Source organism: Podarcis erhardii, assembly GCF_964252035.2.
Source record: "Podarcis erhardii genome assembly, chromosome: 9".
Taxonomy (NCBI): Eukaryota; Metazoa; Chordata; class Lepidosauria; order Squamata; family Lacertidae; genus Podarcis; species Podarcis erhardii.
Window position 1 is genome coordinate 10,777,341 of NC_138512.1, and position 19,898 is coordinate 10,797,238.

The 19,898-nt window shown below is 44.1% G+C and overlaps 1 protein-coding gene and 1 long non-coding RNA gene across 14 annotated transcripts in view; one reads left to right on the forward strand and one right to left on the reverse strand.

Moving 5' to 3' along the window:
- Window positions 1-56: 56 nt before the first annotated feature.
- KCNIP4 (potassium voltage-gated channel interacting protein 4) overlaps window positions 57-19,898 on the reverse strand; it is a 405,833-nt gene continuing 385,991 nt past the window's right edge. For all 13 annotated transcript variants that reach the window (XM_081876473.1, XM_081876478.1, XM_081876482.1 and 10 more), the window contains 5 exons: window positions 15,000-15,070; window positions 11,084-11,191; window positions 5,234-5,338; window positions 4,412-4,474; window positions 57-1,833 (listed from right to left, as the gene is read on the reverse strand). In XM_081876473.1, coding sequence (XP_081732599.1) covers window positions 1,786-1,833; window positions 4,412-4,474; window positions 5,234-5,338; window positions 11,084-11,191; window positions 15,000-15,070 — 395 coding nt within the window. In that variant the 3' untranslated portion in view covers window positions 57-1,785. The remainder of the gene's footprint in view (window positions 1,834-4,411; window positions 4,475-5,233; window positions 5,339-11,083; window positions 11,192-14,999; window positions 15,071-19,898) is intronic.
- On the forward strand, window positions 12,287-15,006 carry LOC309350040. The gene is made up of 2 exons (XR_014160279.1): window positions 12,287-13,825; window positions 14,806-15,006. It is a non-coding gene; the product is annotated as an uncharacterized lncRNA (long non-coding RNA).

A 19,898-nucleotide genomic window follows, 5' to 3' on the forward strand; every position in this document is an offset into this window, starting at 1 on the left:
TGTTTGTGAATGTTGACTCCATGTAAGCCCTTTGGAAAAAACAAACTGAACCGCCATTCTGCATTTTTCATTTTATTTTTTTTATTAAAGTGCACATATAATTTTCACAAACACTACAGCAAATTTCAAGTGTACATGTATTGTACTACTCATATTCCTACACTGGTGATAGCAGAGCAGCCTTTAACATGCCTCATTCCCATCTCTACACCAGAATAGATGCCTGCTTTACTTATATTTTTGCAAAAACAGTTTGCAGCTCTCTTTGGACTTCTGTAAGCTCTTCAGATCCTTTGTGCAGAAATGTCACAATTAAGGTTTGCAATTGTCTGGTACCAGTAGTTATATGCTTGTGGGCAGGTATGTAAGAATGATTGAATATGTTGGAAGGGGGGGGGGGGAGACGCCTCTTTGCTGGCTACAGTTCAGCAATGATGTCTGTGTAAAAGGCAGGGAGGAAGGGAGCCTGGCTTGTACCCATTGCTGCTCCATCCTTCTTCCCTCTTCCCTGTAGTAGCCTTTAAAGAAAAAAAAAGTTGCCTCCCCTTTTCAAAAAACCCCATTACCACCACTGCTCTTTACATAACTGTTCTAATGAACTTATGCATCTTCCACCATAGTCAGAGGAGGAAAATAATTTCAAAACTTGCAGTCTAGTGTCCGGCATGACTCTATACTGCTATGTATCCTGAGCAGTGAGTGTTTAGAAACTTACAAATGCATTCGTTCCTTTTTTACTACTAATTTTGGGCCGGTCCCACAGTTAAAAAATAGTAGTTCAGTTCCCTCAGGCAGTTGCTTTAGTTAAAGAAAGCAGCACTCATTGTAAAGCTAATTTCTGTCCTTTATGTGGGAGCGTAACACTTTAGTTAAAATTCAGACAGAATTTTACATAATCTGGTGATCTTAAAGATGGAAGATGTTTGCCATAGGCAACCATTCAATAAATTGATCCAGTATCCATTTACTATAAAAAAGAACATTCTTTTATAAAATGGGTTGATTGTGAAGTTAAAAAAAATAATTGCAGGTTACTATGCAAAGATGGCCAAGCCTTATGCGGACAGATTCTCCACTGAGCATAATGGAGTCTGTGTGTCTTCTGGAGGAGGGATGGATTAGATGACCCTTAGGGTCCATTCCAGCTCTGGGCACATACATACATTTGACAAGTATGCCATGCGCTGCATCATTATGGGGAATAGGGGACATGGGCAGGCTCAATGCATGCAGACTTCCCCTTTCCGGTAATGATCTGTTGTGATGTCAGCATAAGGGAAAGGCAGAGGAAACAGGACTCCACTGCACCCAAGGAGGATTGTGCCCAAACTGTAATTAGCTGTAATACCTTTAACTGAGAATTGTGTAAGATTGCGTTTGTACACAAGGGAGTATAAAATGAAAGAGTTTTATAGCTAATAAACTCCTCTAATAGAAACAAGTAACAGATCCTGCCCTCTTCCTCTCCCCTGGATCTTTTCTATGAAGTTTTGGAGGCGATAATTCCGTTTTCATTTTGGTTTCTTTGGATTGTTCTCTGAATCAAATGAAGTTTTTTTTAAGGACAACTACGTGAGCATTGTTTAAGAGAACTATTTTACCTCAACTACTGGAAAAATACGGTCTCCGTAGGAAGGCTTTGATTAAACGAAACTTATTTGCGTTATACACATCCGTGTAAAGCTGAGCAATCCTGTTTTATGGTAAAAGTGGCAACAGCATTATGGATTTGTTGTCGCAGGATTGTGTATACCGTCCTTTTATTGAAGAAAGAACTGCGTGGAGTTAGATCACGTTTTCAAAGAGCTGCATGGAACGCATTATATTTTCATCCTGTAAGAAAGAGACATCTCATCTGAGAAAGAGATTTAAAATCTGAAAGTGAAAAGACAGAAATATTTTTAATCCAATATTTTCCTCCTTAGGCTGAAAAACCACACCCTTTATAAATTTTCGGTATCGTAACCAGCTAAAAGTTAGTACCTACTTTGTGTATGTCCGAGGGCTGGGGTCTTCCAAGTGGGATTTTTGATTATTTTCTTTGACTAGTAGATTTCTCCTATACCACTGTCACAAATCCTGCAAGTCTGCTGACTAGAGCAAAACTGCACAAAGCCTAGTTTATATGTGATGCAGGCCACAGGTCTGCTACACAGCCCAGTGTTCTATACAGGCCCCAGTACATTTGAAGACACATTGTTCTGCTAATAGTACCTGCTGCTTACAGTCTATCACAAATAATTCACAGAGAAAACATTGTGGGGAGCTGCTAAAGTTTGGCGATGGCATACAGTTACAATCACAAGCCTAAAAATTAAACATGTAACTCACACAGGGTCTGTCAATCAAATATAAGGTAAAGGTAAAGGGACCCCTGACCATTAGGTCCAGTCATGGCCGACTCTGGGTTGCGGCACTCATCTCGCTTTATTGGACGAGGGAGCTGGCGTACAGCTTCCGGGTCATGTGGCCAGCATGACTAAGCTGCTTCTGGCAAAGCAGAGCAGCACACGGACATGGCGTTTACCTTCCCGCTGGAGCGGTAACTATTTATCTACTTGCACTTTGACGTGCTTTCGAACTGCTAGGTTGGCAGGAGCAGGGACAGAGCAACGCGAGCTCACCCCGTCGCAGGGATTCAAACCGCCAACCTGCTGATCGGCAAGTCCTAGGCTCTGTGGTTTAACCCACAGCGCCACCCACGTCCCTGTCTATCAAATATACATTGCTGTTTATAGCAAAATCTTGATAAAACACAATGGAGGCAACAGGCATAGAACTTTGTAGGAATTGGCTTAAGAGGTTCAGCAGCCATGTCAACCTTCTGCTGTTCTTGAGATGCGGAACAACCGCTACTGCAGAATAAGCCAGTGGGAAACTTCTGGCTCTCACACAATGTGCAAGGAAAGGGGAAGGCCAACCAGGGCCACAGGTTGTGTTTGAGGTCGATCAGATCCTCTCCCTTAACTTTTGGCTTTTATTTTAAAAAGAAACCATTTTGGAAATCAAGGGGAAATAGGCACGCAATATCCTACACAGTTCATTGGTAAAAGGTAAATTTCTTCTTACCTATTCTTGGCCAACGAGTGCAAAGGTCTTGGGATTATTGACAGGCAAGTGACTTGCTTGTTCATTTTATTCTCAGTAAAATGTTGTCTTATCCAAATGAATTAATAAGCTACTTTAAATACAGTAATTCTGCAACTTACACAGGGGTTATGTTCCGGGGATCACGCCTAGAGCCAAAATGGCGTATAGTCAAAGCGTATTGGGACCGTTGGTTGGGATTGCCAAAGTCATATCCCCCAAACGTTGCCCCGTTTCTGCCCCTATTTGTTTGTTTATTTATTTTGCCATGTGCATAAAGATGAATGAGCACAAGTTAAAGGTGCGTAGGTTGCAGGCTTATGGTATAACATATCCAACAACTTAAATTTAGGGTTTTTGCTGTTTTGCTTTGACATGATTTCCATCCTAATGTACACCTTTAAAACACCTGGTTATGAGCCTCCCAACTGTGCATTGATTTTTCCAGTGCACTTTGGCTACAGGGGGAAAAGGTAACTTTGCCAAGCGCTAGATATGACTTTGGCAGAGGAAGGCCTTCCTCTGTGTTCTATTTATACTGATGAAATGGGGAACGAAGAGACTATTCTCCAGCTTAGAGAAATTGCTTGGACAACCATTGATAAGTGAAGGGTTTTTATATCAAAGGGCCTTCTCTGAAAAGTGACTGTTCTTTTTTATTGAATGTGCCACTGCTGCTTCAGTCTATATGGCATCTCGTTAAAACTATTTCGGTTTACCGGATATACATTTTATATGTGCTGACATTTTCTCAAATAATTAAGGAGCATGTTGAGTAACAACATCCAGTGTGATCTCCAAGGCCTGCCCTGTTGCATGTTAGAGAAACGCTTGCTGGATATTGGATTCTTATTGATTCTCACAGAAGGAAACTGTGAATGTTCAGCCTGGGGGAAGGAAGACAGGGCAGGATAGGCTGACACTATCTTCAAATACCTGAAGGGCTGTCATATAGAAAAAGATGAAGCCTTGTTACTAGGTGCCCCAGAGAGGAGGACTAGATCTAATGAGCTAAGCTGCAGGAGGAGAGAGATTCTGGTTACATAAAGAACTGAGCAGTTACGTAGAAGCTCTCCCTTCCTGGTAGTCCTCAGTCAACATCTGTTGGAATATGCACCACCTCTGGATTTCTTGCACTGAGCAAGGAGCTGGACAAGTGAACATGGTCTCCCAATGGCCTTTCCAGCTCTATGATTCTATGAAATAATAATTGTGTTTTCTAAAATATGGATAATTTGTGAAATACTGTACGTGCCACAGCTTCCTACTGCGGTTTTGTATTGTGTCATAAGAGCAAAGCACTACGAATATACCGGTTACTCACTTTTTGGCAGCTTTCAATGAATTCATCTATGGTGACCACGCCATCTTTGTTCTTGTCCATTTTCTGCCAAAGAAGAAATGCTTGCTTAAGTAATGTCGTTCTCCGGTTAAGACTGCCGTCTTTCATTTCTATGAGAAGCCAGGTTTGGGGACAGGTGATAGCATAATGGCTACCAAATAAACTACTACTACACTTGCCGACATTTTATACAGTGGTGCCTCGCAAGACGAAAAGAATCCGTTCTGTGAGGCTCTTCGTATAGCGTTTTTTTCGTCTTGCGAAGCAAGCCCATTGACAGCTTAGCGGATTAGAGCTATTAGCGGTCACTTTTAGCGATCAGCTGAGAAGCGGCTTATCAGCGGAACAGCTGATAAGCGGCTTAGCGCTTAGGGAAAGGGCAAAAAAAAAAAGCAAAAAAACCCCGCGGGAACTCACAAGATTTTTTCATCTTGCGAAGCAACCCCATAGAGAAATTCGTTTAGCGAAGCGCCTCCAAAACGGAAAACCCTTTCGTCTAGCGGGTTTTCCGTCTTGCGAGGCGTTCGTCTTGTGGGGCACCACTGTATTTCTTTTCACAAATCACAGGTGCTGAGCTTCAAATTTGCGGGCGTCTCAAACATTTTACCCACCCAAATGAAAGACTCGCAGAGTAGGCAAGACAAAAATGGAAATGAAGAAGGAAGGGGATTTGCTTAATCAAATTAGAATAGGCAACAAAGCAAGAAGAGCAAGTTACATAGCCACACTGCAAACCATCAATACGATAACTATCTATGACCATCATTTCACCTGGCTCACTCTCCCCACCCAAATCGTACCTACCTGGAAAAACGTTTCCACGTGTTGTCTTGGGGCATCTTCTTTGACAACAGGATAAGTGCATTTCCCCATCATATCATATATAGCTTTCATAATATCCAGCATTTCCTGTTGGGGAGGGAACAAAACATTAAAGTGAGCAGGAAAATATGCAGTGGAGAATGCACAATTGGGAAAAGAGTAGCCTTGCTAGCATAGAAGTGAAAAACCTTCCCAAAAATAAATTGCAGGTGTTTCATTTGCAATGATGAAAAAGTAGTTCCTGATGCTTGAATACATGAACTGCTAGAAATCAACATTTCTTAAGTTGCTGGGTGTTGCAGCGGAAACACATTTTCCTGTAGAAATGCCAGCTCTGGATAAATCAGATGTTTACAGGCCTACAGAAGCATTTTATCTGACCTAGGTAAAGGGACCCCTGACTGTTAGGTCCAGTTGCGGATGACTCTGGGGTTGTGGCACTCATCTTGCTTTACTGGCCGAGGGAGCCGGAGTACAGCTTCCGGGTCATGTGGCCAGCATGACTAAGCCGCTTCTGGCAAACCAGAGCAGCGCACAGAAACGCCGTTTACCTTCCCGCAGGAAGTATTTATCGACTTGCACTGTGTGCTTTCGAACTGCTAGGTTGGTAGGAGCAGGGACCGAGCACACTATTTCCCCTAATATTCCACCTGCCTCTTTCAAAAGCAGTGTAAGAAATGGCCATCAGATGGAAGCAGAAGACTGAGATAAACCCCATTGTGCCTCTTGTTTCAGGAACCATCATAGCAAACCCCTTCCATTATTGGAATGCTGAGTGAATTCCATTTAAAGTAAGGAGACTCGGTCTTTATACTCTCCTGCATGTGAGTGTCTGAGGGCCCTGCTCCTTCCTGCCACTCACCATCTGGCCTGGGGCGGGGCCTGAAGCCTCATAAAGGACTGCTGGACTCTGCTGCCCGGGAGGACTCTCCTGCATGTGAGTGTCTGAGGGCCCTGCTCCTTCCTGCCACTCACCATCTGGCCTGGGGCGGGGCCTGAAGCCTCATAAAGGACTGCTGGACTCTGCTGCCCGGGAGGACTCTCCTGCATGTGAGTGTCTGAGGGCCCTGCTCCTTCCTGCCACTCACCATCTGGCCTGGGGCGGGGCCTGAAGCCTCATAAAGGACTGCTGGACTCTGCTGCCCGGGAGGACTCTCCTGCATGTGAGTGTCTGAGGGCCCTGCTCCTTCCTGCCACTCACCATCTGGCCTGGGGCAGGGCCTGAAGCCTCATAAAGGACTGCTGGACTCTGCTGCCCGGGAGGACTCTCCTGCATGTGAGTGTCTGAGGGCCCTGCTCCTTCCTGCCACTCACCATCTGGCCTGGGGCAGGGCCTGACGGGCCTCACTGGAACAGTTGCTGTTACTGCCGGAGGGGTGCAGAGTGCTTTTAAAATGTTTTAAAATTTTTATTTTGAATTTTTTGTATGTGGGGGGGGGGTGCGGTGGATGTTTATTGGGCCTGGGAATTTGTTTGATTTTATGTTTTTGTAATTTTTGTAATTTCTATTGTTTTTTGTTTATATTGTCTTATTTGTGTTTTTTTGTTTGTTTGTTTGTTTCTTAAAGGGGTTATTTTGTTCTTAAGGGGAGGGGTCAGGGCTGCCGGGGAATGGGCCCCAGCCCATAAAATGGCTGGGATATGCTTCACAGGGGATAATTCACTGGGACAACCGATCTCAGTGATCACGGGTAGGAGGAGGAGTTACGCTAAGACCAGACCATGTCATTACAGAGGAGGCAGGTTTAGTCGTTGTCTGAGGACTATCCCTGCCTCTGGGTCTGGTCCTGACCGGATGAATACTAGAATCAGCAAGGGATACCCACATGACCTGAAAGTGTTGCTGTGCAATGCCAGGTCAATGATTCATAAGACCACTGCCATCCATGACTTGATCATGGATGGAGGACTTGACCTGGCATGTGTAACAGAGACTTGGTTGGATGAAGCAGATGGGCCTGTCCTTGCCGCTGCTTGTCCACCAGGTTTCTCTTACGCACAGCAACCCAGGTCATGTGGGCGGGGAGGGGGGGTTGCAGTGATTTTTAGGAAGTCATTAGTTTGCACCAGGCGTCCTATTGGGAAGACCCAGTTTTCTGAGTGCATGTTCTGGAAGTTGGGCAATAGGGGCAGTACAGGATTCCTTTTGGTGTACCGACCTCCCCGCTGCACCAAGGATTCCCTGCCCGAGCTGCTTCAGGTCGTGGCGGATGTTCTCCTGGAGACACCTAGCTTGGTCGTCCTAGGGGATTTTAACATCCATGCCGACACGACCTTACAAGGGGCCGCTCGGGACTTCGTGGAAAGCATGGCCTCCATGGGGCTGTCCCTGAATAAGTCTGGCCCAACCCATAGCCGCGGACATGCCTTGGACCTGGTGTTTACCTCTACGGATGTTGGTGATCTGACACTAAGTAATATCGAAACGAAAGAAGTGCCATGGTCAGATCACTTCCTGGTGCAACTGGACTTCTCCGCGACCCATCCCCTCTGCAGGGAGGTGGGACCGATTCGGATGGTCCGCCCCCGCCACTTAATGGATCCAAATGGTTTCCAGAGAGTGGTTGGAGATGCTTTATCCCATGTTGATGGCCTTTCAGCCGATTCCCTGGTGGCCCGCTGGAATGTGGAGTTAACCAGGGCTATTGACTGTTTGGCTCCGAAGCGCCCTCTCCGATTGCATGAAGCCCGGAGAGCCCCGTGGTTTTCCACGGATCTGAGGGCAATGAAACAATCGTTGAGACGGCTAGAGCGCCGGTGGCGGATAACTCATTCTGAATCTGACCGGACACGGGTTAGAGCTCAACGTCGAGCCTACCAAGTGGCGATAGCGACGGCGAAGAAGACTTTCTTCACCGCCTCTATTGCATCTGCAGAAAACAGCAGCAGGAGACTCTTTCAGGTGGTTCGCAATTTAGCGGAACCACCTGTAACATCGGGGCCCAGTACGGGCCACATGTTCTCCTGCAATGATTTTGCAAATTTTTTTGCAGATAAAATCGCTCAGATTCGGGAAGAAGTAGACTCCACCGTGGGAGCAGGGCCGGGGCGGGAGAGTGCTAGAGTCCTGTCTGGTCAAGTTGTGTGGGATCAATTTCAATCTGTTACCTCCGAGGATGTGGACAGGCTGCTTGGACGAGTGAAGCCAACCACCTGTCTCCTGGATCCTTGCCCATCCTGGCTTATAAAAGCTAGCCGGGAAGGACTGGGCGATGGGCTTCGTGGGGTGGTGAATGCTTCCCTCCGTGAGGGAGCCTTCCCAGACCCGCTGAAAGAGGCGGTTATTAAACCGCTTCTTAAAAAACCATCTTTAGATGCGGCCACGATGGCCAATTATCGCCCAGTCTCAAACCTCCCATTCTTGGGCAAGGTGATTGAGCGAGTGGTTGCTGAACAACTCCAGGCACGCCTGGAAGAAGCGGACCATTTGGATCCCTTCCAGTCGGGATTCAGGCCTCATCATGGGACTGAAACTGCCTTGGTCGCACTGGTTGATGATCTCCGGCGGGCTAGGGACAAAGGTGAGAGCTGTTTCCTAGTTCTGCTGGATCTCTCAGCGGCGTTTGATACCATCGACCATGACACCCTTCTGGACCGTCTTGAGGGGCTGGGAGCTGGGGGCACTGTCATACAGTGGTTCCGCTCCTTCCTCCTGGGCCGTGTTCAGAAAGTGGTGGTGGGGGATGAGTGTTCAGACCCCTGGCCGCTCACTTGTGGGGTGCCTCAGGGTTCTGTCCTCTCCCCCATGCTTTTCAACATCTACATGCAGCCGCTGGGAGCGATCATCAGGAGGTTTGGGCTGGGTGTTCATCAGTATGCAGATGATACCCAGCTCTACCTCTCTTTTAAATCAGAACCAGTGAAGGCGGTAAAGGTCCTGTGTGAGTGTCTGGAGGCGGTTGGAGGATGGATGGCGGCTAACAGATTGAGGTTGAATCCTGACAAGACAGAAGTACTGTTTTTGGGGGACAGGAGGCGGGCAGGTGTGGAGGATTCCCTGGTCCTGAATGCGGTAACTGTGCCCCTGAAGGACCAGGTGCGCAGCCTGGGAGTCATTTTGGACTCACAGCTGTCCATGGAGGCACAGGTCAAATCTGTATCCAGGGCAGCTGTTTACCAGCTCCATCTGGTACGTAGGCTGAGACCCTATCTGCCTGCGGACTGTCTCGCCAGAGTGGTACATGCTCTGGTTATCTCCCGCTTGGACTACTGCAATGCGCTCTACGTGGGGCTACCTTTGAAGGTGACCCGGAAACTACAACTAATACAGAATGCGGCAGCTAGACTGGTGACTGGGAGCGGCCGCCGAGACCATATAACACCGGTCTTGAAAGACCTACATTGGCTCCCAGTACGTTTCCGAGCACAATTCAAAGTGTTGGTGCTGACCTTTAAAGCCCTAAATGGCCTCGGTCCAGTATATCTGAAGGAGCGTCTCCTCCCCCATCGTTCTGCCCGGACACTGAGGTCCAGCTCCGAGGGCCTTCTGGCGGTTCCCTCACTGCGAGAGGCCAAGTTGCAGGGAACCAGGCAGAGGGCCTTCTCAGTGGTGGCGCCCGCCCTGTGGAATGCCCTCCCATCGGATGTCAAGGCGATGGACAACTACCTGACATTCAGAAGACATCTGAAGGCAGCCCTGTTCAGGGAAGTTTTTAATATGTGACATTTTAGTGTATTTTTTATCTCTGTTGGAAGCCGCCCAGAGTGGCTGGGGAAACCCAGCCAGATGGGCGGGGTACAAATAATAAATTATTATTATTATTATTATAACAGAGGTTCAATTTGCATTGAAAAGAAAACACTAAACAAAGTCAAGCAGCTGGCAGGGACAAATCTGAATTAAATTTCATTTCAAATGGTTATTTGGCCAAATCGGACACTTGCTCACTCCCTCTTGTAGGTTTGCTGTCCTGCCGCCTTTTGCTATACTGAATTTTCTTCTTCTCTCCCTTGTTTGGAGAGAGTTTTCTTTCCGAGTGAGTACTCAAACTTGCAAATGTACACACAGGCCGACAGAAATGGAATGACGGCAACTTTAGCGCTTGATTTGGCTGTTTGCATAACTTAGCCTGGGTGGGCAGGTGACTGGTGTGCATGGAGAGGTTAGCTTGAGTGCGGAAGCAACCCAAGCAGATGCTTGAAGCAGAAGCATTTGGCAGTGTTATCACGAGATCTCGCACTGGAGCAGAGGTGAGTGAGTCCCAATGTTCTGTATACAAGGGATCCTGTTATTCGCCTCTTAGACTACAGCCATTTGGGATAGCAGGAAGTCCCTAGTCCTGGAATTAATCTACTAAAACCAATAAACAGCAGCCCCGTTACATGCAATTAATGACAAGTGATGAAGATGAAGATGATGGATTTTTCGGAGCTAGCCGACCTAACCAGAAGAGTCCGCGACCAGAAGGAGGAGGAGTATCAGGAAGAATGGAATAAATTTAATGATTATGTAGTTACATTTGCTAAGTTAAACTAACTGAAAATAGCTTGCAGATACTTAATGGGCTAAGGATTTTATTTATGTTAAGTGATGAATTAATATGTTTAATTCCATAAGGTGAAGATCTAAGGATGTTAATGCTTAAGTTAAATTTTATAAAAATTGGGATTTGGAAAACCGTTAAAAGGACATGCAATGAAATTCAACCAAAGGGAAGCGAGGAAGTCACTTAACAAAGTTAATAACTGTAATTTTCAATAAGGCTATGATTTATGTTTGTTTGTCTTGTGTGTTTGTTTGTTTGTTTATAATATTGTGAAAACTAATAAATTTTTTTTTGGGGGGAAATGACAAGTGTTTTCAAATTACAGTGAGTGAAATGGTCTCCTCACCTCTTTAGTTATACAGCCGTCCTTATTTATATCATACAGATTAAAAGCCCAGTTGAGTTTTTCTTGCACCGTCCCCCGGAGTAAAATGGAAAGGCCCATAACAAAATCCTGAAAGAGAGCAAGATGGTGGATTAATAAAAGCTCTATTTCCATCTATTTTGCTGTGAGTCCTGCAATGCAGAGGTTTGGACTTGGCGACCCTATACTTCTATTATCTCTGTGCACGTGTGTCTGTGCTTGAGATGCAAAATTTGCCATCATAACAATGCTGCTTTTTAGAAAATATCTGCAGAAACGAAAACCAAACAAGGTTGTCCTCAAAACAGAATGGCAGTTTTGCCTCCCTCCCTCGCATGGAAGACCCAAAGCATGAAAGCCGACAGTCCAAAGTTAGGGACCAATGGCTAAGTATAGAATAACAGAACTGTAGAGTTGGAAGGGACCATGAGGGTCATCTAGTCCAACCCCCTGCCATGCTGGTATCTTTTTTCACAACTTGAACTCGTGACCCTGGGATTAAGCGTCTAATGCTCTACTGATTGATCTATCCCAGTCCTAGCAAGAAAAAGCACAAATAACAAAAGCAACTAAGGCTGAGCATGCAGGACTGGCCTATTGAACATACAGTGAATAACTATTTTATTACAGAGAATTCCTGATAACAAGATTATAGAAGAAGAAGAAGAGTTTGGATTTGATATCCCGCCTTTCACTCCCCTTCAGGAGTCTCAAAGCGGCTAACATTCTCCTTTCCCTTCCTCCCCCACAACAAACACTCTGTGAGGTGAGTGGGGCTGAGAGACTTCAGAGAAGTGTGACTAGCCCAAGGTCACCCAGCAGCTGCATGTGGAGGAGCGGGGAAGTGAACCCGGTTCACCAGATTACGAGTCTACCGCTTTTAACCACTACACCACACTGGCTCTCTCTTTTTTAAAATGACGAAAGTAACATGTATTTAAGTCTGTTGCATGATTATCGTTTTTGACATAACATTCCCCCTCCCCCAAAAATATACTTTAAATGATACATTCAAACAAGACAAGATACTAGCTTATTCACAACTAGTAAAAAGTTTTAAAAGCTCTAAAGGTGCAAGGGGATTCAACCAATTATTAAATTATTTAAGAGCATTGTTTAAGGCCTCCCTAGACTGTGATTTCCAATGTAAAATATCAGTGAAGGGTAATTTACATAAAAATAGAAGTGTAAAAACAGCTGTGAGTCACCCTGGGATTATTTATACTGGAGGGTGGCCTAAAATTGAACAAGCATTAAGTGGTACATCCAATTTTGTATGAGAAAGTAGTCTTCTTCTGCACTTGTGCATTAGCCTATGGGCAATAAACTCAATTAATTTAGTAATATAGAAGCTTCATCCCAAGAGGAATAAAAGTAATCTGAAAGTTACTGGGAATTTATTTCTGGTTGGCCACTGTGAGACTAGGATGAAATAGTAGACAAGCATTTGGCCTGATCCAACAAGCCTCTCCTTATCTTTTTATGTAAAGCAAAAGCTACATCAAACAGAGCAAGAAAGGTGAGGTTGTATTTGCTGACCTCGATGTTGATCAATGAGCAATACTCTTGTGGGCTCTGCATATCAGAAAAAAAACTCAGGAAAAAGCAAAACTCTTTGCCCGACCTCTAACCCAATCTAGCTAATTCATGGCACATCCTGATTTTATCAGCTTAAAACCCCAAGGGAAGAGGCTCCACGAGGCACTACAATCACTGGCAGCCCGGTTAGCACTCGTTGGAATCAAGGATTAGAACCGTTCATCGGACTTACACATAGAACATTTGCTGAAGCTTAGTGCATGTTGACCTGTGCAAAATGAAAATAACTTTCTTAGCATAGCCAGTAACAAAGACCAAGATTGTGAAGGCCTGGTGCGTTCCTACATTTTATAAACATTATAATGCAACAACATCCTAAAGAAATCCAACAAAAAAATTACGGCTTTCTTGTGGCTGTTCTGTTCTGTGATAGGAAACAAAAAACCTGAATCTGGTCGTTCTGGTTGGCACGCTAATAGGACTGCGTCTGAAAATAGCTCTGTTGGTAAACCTGTTTGCTTTCCTCCATGCCTATTCAAACTCATACTCCTTTCAGAAATCTCCCGCTCTTCATACAACGTTCACAAGCACCAAAATACCGTTTGAGCTATAAGGGAGGCAAAAAGATGGCCAAAAAAACCTACTCCGTCATATTTTGCTCCAGACAATAGAAAGGAAGGATCAGCAGACAGGCACACAAAAGATTTAAGGGGATCTGTTTTGAAGCGTTGGTGCCACGAGCCTCTCTCTGGGCTCTGCCACTCCGAGATTAGAAAGAAAAGAGGAGATGTTTCCAAGCTGCAAATGAAGGCATCCGCTATTCTGCTGGTCAGCAGCATGAGCTTTCCCAAAGCCATTTTGACATGAGAGTTGACGCACAAGCATCCAGGGACAGGACTGGGAATTGCCTGTGATCAAACAAACCTAGCAATAGGTCCCCTATATTTCCGCCCCTGTCTGTTGAAAAGAATGTGTAAGGAACACTTCGACGGAGGAAAAGAGAACCACGGTAAACAAACAGCGTCTCTCTTTTTTCAACAGGGTTAACGCATATTTCACTTGTGTCATCTGAGGAAACCAGACGGAGATTATTTATTCACCCCTAGCAACATAGCAGATTTATATCTAAGCCTAAGAACATTTACTTAGAGATGTACATGTCACTGATGTCAAAACAGCTTACATGTAAGGGACTGAGCTTTTGGGTCACAACCTTAAATGCTTTATCCAGCATATTGCTAGCAAATACTTTAGAATTCCAAGCCTGGTCACTTCTGGCAGACATCACCCCTATTTTAAAAGAAAAACACTCGTCCTCATGGCAAAAAAAAAAAATCACTACTAACCTTATTTTAATCTCACATTTTGAATAACATATAGAAACAAGGAATGTATTGGAAGATGAAGGAAGTCGAAGATGAAGAACTGAGCCTGGCAAATTAAAAGTTCTCCCTTTTCCACATCCTTTTCCTTCTTTCTCTTGTTTCATAGCAGAACTCATTTTAACCTTTTCATAATGATATCAATTCATCAGGGAACAGGGGAATGAAGGTAGAAGGGCTAGATAAATCAGAATTTGTCTAAGGTAATATTTTATTGGCTTTTACTATGCTATTAAAACATCTGTTAATCTTTGCATATTTAGTAAAATATTGATACAATTATGAGCTTTTACAGTAATTTCTGTTTCTTTCTTGGAGTAGGTAAAGGTAAAGGTACCCCTGCCTGTACGGGCCAGTCGTGTCCGACTCTAGGGTTGTGCGCCCATCTCACTTAAGAGGCCGGGGGCCAGCGCTGTCCGGAGACACTTCTGGGTCACGTGGCCAGCGTGACGAAGCTGCTCTGGCGAGCCAGCACCAGCGCAGCACACGGAAACGCCGTTTACCTTCCCACTATAAAGCGGTACCTATTTATCTACTTGCACTTAGGGGTGCTTTCAAACTACTAGGTGGGCAGGAGCTGGGACCGAAAGACGGGAGCTCACCCCGCCGCAGGGATTCGAACCGCCGACCATGCGATCGGCAAGCCCTAGGCACTGAGGTTTTACCCACCGCGCCACCCGTGTCCCTTTTCTTGGAGTAAGTCCTGCTAAATCCAGATTGCAAGTATAGATACAACACATTCCATTTAAGACCTTTCTGATCTATCTTTTTTATAAATTTCAGCTTCTTTGTTGTAAATGAAACTTTGAAAAGTCATGATACTTCAGAAAACTGAAGTGCAGCCCTGTTGAACTCTGTGGGAGAGTTCTGAAAAATATGCTTAACCCTCTCACTGGAATCAAAGGCACTTTAAACTTTGGATGGATCAGATCCTACTAGAGAAACCAGGTGACAAGAACAGAAATAAACAGCCTTACCTCAAAACTCACACTTCCGTTGTGATCTGTGTCAAATGCGTTGAACAGAAAATGTGCGTATGTTGTGGAATCTGCAACGTAAACAAGGTTGTTCCTCATTAATTGCATGAATAAAGAAGTTCAATTCAGCAGCCTTATAAAGAAGAACATTTCTCCCCCAACCATTGGAATTCAGCGCCAGGCTTTAATACTTTAATTTACTGGGAACATTTAGGGAACTAGTCCATTTACCATACACCACTGCCCCCAACTAATTATTATTTTCCTCTGTTATGAGAATTATAAGGTCTAAGATATAAAATGTCCATGGATGTACCAGGCAAACACATGTATGGATCTATAAACCACATGTCTGAAACAGTACAGGAAAACAGTCCTGAAACCATTTTGACTCTCCCAAATTGACCTCAAATGTTTCTTTGTAAGGAGGAAGGAAATGGAAAAACCTCCCCATTGTCTCTTTGCTCACAAATCCTGTCTTAAGGGTATATATTTGTGTATGAATAGGGACACGGGTGGCGCTGTGGGTTAAACCACAGAGCCTAGGACTTGCCGATCAGAAGGTCGGCGGTTCGAATCCCTGCGAAGGGGTGAGCTCCCATTGCTCGGTCCCTGCTCCTGCCAACCTAGCAGTTCAAAAGCACGTCAAAGTGCAAGTAGATAAATAGGTACCGCTCCAGTGGGAAGGTAAACGGCGTTTCTATGCGCTGCGCTGGTTCGCCAGAAGCCGCTTAGTCATGCTGGCCACATGACCTGGAAGCTGTACGCCAGCTCCCTCGGCCAATAAAGCGAGATGAGCACCGCAACCCCAGAGCCGGTCACGACTGGACCTAATGGTCAGGGGTCCCTTTACCTTTAGGGTGTACCTGTGACCTGGATTCAAGAACTGAGTATTTACCACCACAGGATGGTGAAGAAAGGCCAGGATGCCCAGGTAAAAGCAGTCAGTGACCATTATCAGGTATCCTGGCAGACAGGTTTTCTGCTGTAGGTCGTCCCTTCTGTGATGTATGTATGATGTTTTAGGGGGTGGTCTTGAGCTACAGTCTGGGCAATTTCAAAAGTCTATATAAGGCCTTGTGCGCCATTGTTCTGGGTTCCTCCTCCTCCCCTGCGTGTGAGGGGAGTACCCTGTTGCAACAGATCAATAAAGATCAGACTTACTAGCTGCTTTGCTTCTCAATATTCTCTGGTTGGCCTCTGTTATTTTCTCCTACCGATAAGAACCTACATAAGGACTCTATATGGGACCTTGGGTACCTCATAAGGGGAAAGGAGCAGTTTTTCTTATAACACCTCTTTCATTAAATATTAGCCAGAAGTCCTCAGAAAAACAGACCAAGTGGCATGAGCTGTGCTTTGGCTATTATCCAGATACTACCCAGAAATTGTTTATGGATCTGTATTTCTGTTTCCACAAAAAATACCCTAGAATGCACAGATCAAGTCCAAGCACTGGAACATAGGCAAAGATTCATGCATGCATTTAAGCACATGTGAATCTCTAGACTGGTGTGTGTGTCTTTTGCTGCGGAGCTAATTTAAGTATCTCAAATTCTGCATTCTCAGAATATTTCATAATTCATTTTGAAAAGGAAGAGGGTAATATTCAGCAATGTCCACCAAAGCCTTGCTTTTTGTTCAAGGTTGAAGTAAGGAGTGTATTCTAAGAACATCTGTTGATATTAACTTCCTTTTCTGTAACACATAGTAGCTATAGATAGCATTATTATCACATACTCTTATTCACATTTCTTTAAAGACGCATCACATTTTTTTAATAATAGCTGTCAAAAGATCACTTGTGATTTTTGATCACCATCATCATAATTAATGGATGCAGTCCAACCAAAGTGTAGCACTTTATAGGGTGGAAGAAATGCTATAAGTAAGTCAGAAATTGAATCGTTATAACAAAAGGGGAAAAAAGACTATGGAAAATCACAAACTTTTTTTTTGTGTGCTCTCCACCGCCATCTGGTGTGGAGTGGAAAAAACACTGTTTTTTCACTAATGTAGCTGAGTCCACAGTTAACATTCCCAATGAAATCAATGGATGCTGTCTAACAGTAATATTAATAATACTGTACTATGCTGTAAGAGTTTAAAATATTCAGAAATGCACTATATAGAAGATATTATTGATTATGTTATGGAAAATATGCTATGACAGGAATAAGAATTTCAGAGGAGAAGAAAGGTTCACAAAGGCCCAAACGTCCCACATCTATAAACATTCAGAATTAAACTGAAATCCATCAATCAACAGTATATTTGAACACCATTGTTTTTAAACCTCATAAAAAACTACGCCTGTGTTATCAGCGACCTTTTGTTTCGTTTTCATTTAAAGTTTGTTGATTATCATTTTTATAGGATGGTTGTTAGCTGCCTAGAATTTTTGAATGGAAATAAAGTATTTCCAATGAAACCAATCTTATTTGAATAAAAGGATTTCAATCTTTATTTAGCATGCATATGTAGACTAGTACAGAGGCCCATTTCATTTTCTGAAGGCATCTGAAGACATCTGAAGGCAGCACTGTTTAGGGAAGTTTTTAATGTTTGAAGTTTTATTCTGTTTTTAATGTTCTGTTGGGAGCCGCCCAGAGCGGCTGGGGAAACCCAGTTAGATGGGCGGGGTAGAAATAAATTTATTTATTTATTTTATTATTGTTGTTGTTGTTATTTCTACAATAGCCAGTGTACAGTATATAGCACAGCACCATGAGGAATTTTGTTACAGCAAATCATTGCCTCTTCTCCCTCCCTTCCTAATAGAACCATCTAAGGAGGGGAATAAGAACAATCTGTTATCAGTCAAACCACCAAATTCCATGTTCTGCCTGTCTTGTGCTGGCCAGGGTTGGCTGAAAGGAAAAATATATATACCAGAACCAGGCCTGGCACAACACCCCCCCTTCCCCCGTCCTCATCCCCCGTGGTGTTTGTTGAGAATGGGAGGGCTGTGGATGCCATGGGCTCAAACTTTCCTCCAATCCATCTGTGTCCCTTTTTGCCATTTCCAATGGCAAAGCGAGAACAGTGGAAGGCAAATGGCGGAGGTCCTTTTCAACATAGCTGGGAGGGACCAGAGAGAGGGAGATTTGCAAAATCCTACAGTACCCGGAATATCCTCCTGGGAGCCATAGGATTGCTGTCTTCTAATGGTGATCCTGATTTGTAGGATCCTGAATTAATTAGAATTTTATTCCCTACATAATTACGGTAACCAGTTTGAACACTATTTTCTTCTTTCATTTCTTTCATTTTCCTCTTTATTGGTATGTGGTAATTTAAAAAATAAATAGGAAAACAAGCAATGCATGCTTTCATCGTGTCATTTGTCAGATCCCAGCCACTGAACAGAATCAAAGGTTTTAAACCACACTCTGCAAAAATCAATAAAGAAGAATACCAGATTTACAGGACTTTACCTTTAATACATTTCAGTTAATTCCAGTGGTTTCACAGCCTTCATTCAATAAAATATCCAAGGCAGTGAAGACAATTGTGATTAAACATAAGCCAAAGGTTGTAGTGCTTAAGCTTTTAATTAGAGCTACTTAATGTGATTTCTCTCCCACTAAGTCTGGAATATAAATCAGGACAGAGAGGGGGAGTGTTTCAGGTTTTTCTTTTTTAAAAAAATAAATAAGGTTTCTGGTTTTGCACCCAGTAATGATAACTATTATGATATATTAGCATTCTGACAGGTGGCAGCAGGAAGCAATACAGAGTGCTAACACCTTAAGAGACTCAGACCATGCAATATCAGGGCTTCAATAGCTTCGTTCTCAGTGCAACATTGGCACATTCACAGCAACTACTCATCATGTCAAATCAGACGTCGGAGGGTAGACTTATTACTTTGGTGGCTGAGAAGGTGGGGCAGGAGTGGTACCTTAAATGTTCACCTTGGTTCAGGTGGTGGGGTGAAATGGTTAAAGTGGTTAAAGCCTGTAAGAAAACAAATTAAATTTGGAAAGCCGGAGCATCACGGTCTTACTCAACTGACCTTAGCATAATGGAAAACCTACACCAGAAACCAACAAGCCTGTTTTAACCAGGTTTCTTATTTTTCTTTTTGTAATGTCTGTTTTTGAACACACACACACACACACACACACACACACACACTGCTGAGGGTGTTTTGAACAATGGGAGGCACCTACTTTTTAACATCCAGATAAAACAAAATAATAATCTGGAACTGTTGTTGTTGACAATTAAAGCTGACTTCCATTAGCTCCACAAAATTCTGCCCGTCTTGCTAGGAAGCTGTCTTATACCAAGTTAGGCCATTGAGTATTGCTGACACGAACTGGGATTATTTATTGTTGCTATTATTTATTGCATTTATATCCTACTTGTTTTCCTTCTAAGGAGATTGAGGTGGCGCACATGGTCTCCCCCTCCCCATCCCCATTTAACCCCCACAACAACCCTGAAGAGTTTGGATTTGATATCCCGCTTTATCACTACCCGAAGGAGTCTCAAAGCAGCTAACAATCTCCTTTCCCTTCCTCCCCCACAACAAACACTCTGTGAGGTGAGTGGGGCTGAGAGACTTCAGAGAAGTGTGACTAGCCCAAGGTCACCCAGCAGCTGCATGTGGAGGAGCGGGGAAGCGAACCTGGTTCCCCAGATTACAAGACTACCACTCCTAACCACTACACCACACTGGCTATAGATAGGCTGAGAGGTAGTGACTGGCCCATGGTCAACCAGTGAGCTTCATGTCAAGTGGGGTTTTGAACCCTGGGCTCCCAGGGTCCTAGTCCAACAGACACTCTAACCACTGCACCACACTGGCCCTCCATGGGATTCTTCTCTGGGATTTCAGACAGGGGACATTCCCAGAGTCCCTTGGAGATGCTCAGAGGTGGGCAAAAGATT